Below are 3256 nucleotides of genomic sequence, written 5' to 3' on the forward strand. Positions count from 1 at the left end.
GGAGGTTACCGACCTTACGTCACTCTGATAGAGTCGTAGCTTTTATTTGGCTCTCATGCATGCTTTATATAATATATATATATATATATATGTATGTATGTATTTTCTCACACCGAGTCGCGTTATAGTCGGCCAGGTACGACACCTATTGTGCAACCACTGATCAATTGGTATTACACACCGAGTCCCGAAAGGGCCGGGTACGCTACACATCGAGTCCTGAAAGGGCCGGGTACGTTACACACCGAGTCCTGAAAAGGCCGGGTGTCATATATATATATGTATATATGAAAAAAGTTTATTTTTAAAGGCTAACATGCATGACACCCGCCTTATGAGGCATCCAGATGTACAGGTTATCTCTCTTATTACATGTTACCTTTCATATCTATATTATGTTGTTATTCATGCCTTACATACTCAAGACATTATTCGTACCGACGTCCTTTGTGTGACGCCGCGCTTATGCCCGCAGTGGCAGGGAGACGGATCAAACCCATAGGTGTTCTATCGGCGAATTCTCGGGAGCACTCCACTTACTTTGAGTCAGCAGCTTTATTTGGTATCGGGTCCTTTGATCATTTGTGTTATATGTAGAGGCTCGTAGACGTGTGTGTACGCTAGACATTTTATAGCTCCACCGGGTCATATTATTGTATAATATATTGGTAGCCTTGTCGGCTGGTGATGACGAGCATAATTGTTGATGACTATATAGAGATGCGCCATTATGTTATGGTATGCGTCCTTACAGGTCATGACAACTATGAGCTACCTTTGAGGTCCACCTAGAAATGATTATGAGATGTATGCTTAGAGGTACTCGGTAGGTTAGCTCTGGGTGCCCACCATGGCCCCCTGGTTGGGTCGTGACAATGACTCAATCGTATTAAATCAAACAGCATATCCTTAGCACTGCGTACAAATTTAATTGTTATCTATTTTTAGGGTAAACAGTTTGGCACCCACGGTGGGGCCTAGGATAATAGTGGTGGTTTAATACGGGTTCTGATAACACTTGATATTTTTACCCTTGTTCTTTGAAGTTTGATTTCAGGTCTACCCGATATGTCAGACTCTCATTCTGTAAATGTTCACGCTGAATCAAGCCACCACGAGGAAAACGGCAATGGGGTACCTAACAAAAACATGCCCCTAGTCGATCCTGACAAGATCGGGTCATCAGTGGGTGACGTGCCAGTAGATGAGGATAATGGAGCCACGCTGCAACAGCTCCGGAACCAGTTGGACATGGCTATGGCCCAATTGCAGGCCCAGCAGGCGCTTATAGCACAACTGCAAAATCAAAATCGAGCACCCGATGCTACTCTATCTGAACAGACTGAGGGAATTGAAGAAAGGCACATTGCTGGGAACAATGGGAACAATCTTGAAAAAAATGTCGAGCTGATAAGAATGCTCGAAGAACTGACGAAACGAGTAGAATCCGAGGAAAAGAAGATAGAGGCGAACGACAAATTTCTTCCTCACAAAACATTTAACGAGGCTGGATACCTTGTTGCCGACGATTGTGTCTTTGCAGCAGAGATATTGGTCAGCCAAGGCAGTGGGTCGGTCCGAGTGGGGAGGGAAAAAAAAAAAAACGAGTTAAACCTATCCAAAGGCAACCTGTTGGTGAATGTTTGTCCATGGTAAAATCTAATGTCTCATTTAAGCGTGAATGGAAGATCAATAATTTGTCAAATCTAGGGGTAGATTGGTATTCTGAAGGATTTACTGTGGGAGATCACAAATGGTAGTTCCTTCATCTCCTTGGCACATTGTTTTCCACCATCACTCATTTTGAATTTATTCTTTGCTGAACACTTATGTTTCTTGTGTAGGAAGCTCTGGTTATTTCCTAAAGGCAACCAGCAAAATAGGGGACATAACATCTCTATATTCTTAGTTTCTGTTCATTCCAAGGACTTTGATCACTATCAAAAACTGAAGGCAAACTACAGCATTTGCATCAATGATCAGATAAAGGGTGGAGGTCATAAGCGATCTTGTAAGACAAAAAATTGAGTATTACATGAACTTTAGTTCTTCTTCACATGGAATGTCTTTAATATCTCAAATCTTTTGTTTCTGTGAAATTCTTGCAAGATGAATACCATTTTAATTCAATGGTTAGTTTTCTTTTTAAAAATTAAATTCCTTTTTACATGTCTAATAGTTTCTTTATTTTATTTTATTTTTTGTTTTGACAGGTTGTACTTGGTTTTCAACTACAAGGACGATGAATAATGGTTATCCTGGTTTTATGCCTCTAACACAGTTAAATGATGAGGAATGAGGTTATATTGTCAAAGATTGTATCGCGGTGGAGACTGAGTTGGAAATCGTGTTTAAGCATAGGGTAAAGAGCTTAGTTATCTTAGACTAAGGTTTATTGTTTAGTAATAGCCGCGGGTGTCTCCCTATACAGTAGATGCAGGTTCAAGTTCTCCTTGGCCTTCTATTTAATCGGGAAAAAAAGGCTATCTTCAAGTTGGCTAGTTATAGAAGTTGGTGGACATCTATGTTTGATTCACAAACTCCTTTTCAACTTCTATTTTAAATACTTTTTCTTTCCCCTTCAATTCAGATATTTTCGGAATGCCTAGTTTGTGTTTATTTAAGGAAAAATGCATAATAATAGCCTGAGACTTGTGTTATGCTTTGTGGGAATCCTTTTACCCCCTTGTAATATCTCAACCAGATCTGTGATAAGTGAGTGACACACATGCACGTGAATTTCCACTTAATAATTTTTTCATTTTCCCGCGTCTTCCCTGTTTCACCATTTGTGTACCTTCTTCACCATCGAAGACTATCCAGGAGCCAACTCCAAAAAATCTGAAGAGTTTGACATAATTTTTTTAAAACCTTTTTCGCTAATTATATCTGTTGCTATTGATTAGTGTTTTATGATGATATCTTGGTTGAAGATTTAAAAGAAAATCTTGGTTGAAGGTGGTGTTTGAATGGTACCATGGTTTGTGATTGTATAAAGGAATGAGGTTCAAATCTACTCATTCCCTTCTCCTCAATCGAAAAAGGCTATCTTTCAATTCGCTAGTTATAATCGTCAAGTCTTGCGTGAACTTCAACTGAGTTACATGTTCTTTCAAATGTAACAAGCCTTATTAGATATGAGTCGCATGTTTGCATTTCTAGCTTTGCCATACCATTACTATATAGGAATTGGTGGACATCTATGTTTGATCCTCAAACTCCTTTTCATACTTTAAATACTTTTTCTTTCCGCTTC

General features: G+C 39.3%; 1 protein-coding gene across 1 annotated transcript; it reads left to right on the forward strand.

The window, feature by feature from the left end:
• The first annotated feature begins 1481 nt into the window (after nucleotides 1-1481).
• LOC132051106 (MATH domain and coiled-coil domain-containing protein At2g05420-like) lies at nucleotides 1482-2700 on the forward strand. Its single transcript, XM_059442389.1, has 3 exons — nucleotides 1482-1756; nucleotides 1845-2011; nucleotides 2214-2700. The coding sequence occupies exons 1-3, from the start codon at nucleotides 1650-1652 to the stop codon at nucleotides 2297-2299; spliced, it is 360 nt and encodes a 119-aa protein (XP_059298372.1). The 5' UTR covers nucleotides 1482-1649; the 3' UTR covers nucleotides 2300-2700.
• Nucleotides 2701-3256: the final 556 nt, after the last annotated feature.

Source organism: Lycium ferocissimum, chromosome 3 (assembly GCF_029784015.1).
Source record: "Lycium ferocissimum isolate CSIRO_LF1 chromosome 3, AGI_CSIRO_Lferr_CH_V1, whole genome shotgun sequence".
NCBI lineage: Eukaryota > Viridiplantae > Streptophyta > Magnoliopsida > Solanales > Solanaceae > Lycium > Lycium ferocissimum.

Bases quoted from the DNA above. Each gene is read 5' to 3' on its own strand.
- LOC132051106 (XM_059442389.1), top strand. From the start codon at position 1,650: ATGGTAAAATCTAATGTCTCATTTAAGCGTGAATGGAAGATCAATAAT. The intron at 1,757-1,844 runs GTAGTTCCTTCA...TTTCTTGTGTAG, and splicing joins ACTGTGGGAGATCACAAATG to GAAGCTCTGGTTATTTCCTA. The intron at 2,012-2,213 runs GTAAGACAAAAA...TTGTTTTGACAG, and splicing joins TGGAGGTCATAAGCGATCTT to GTTGTACTTGGTTTTCAACT.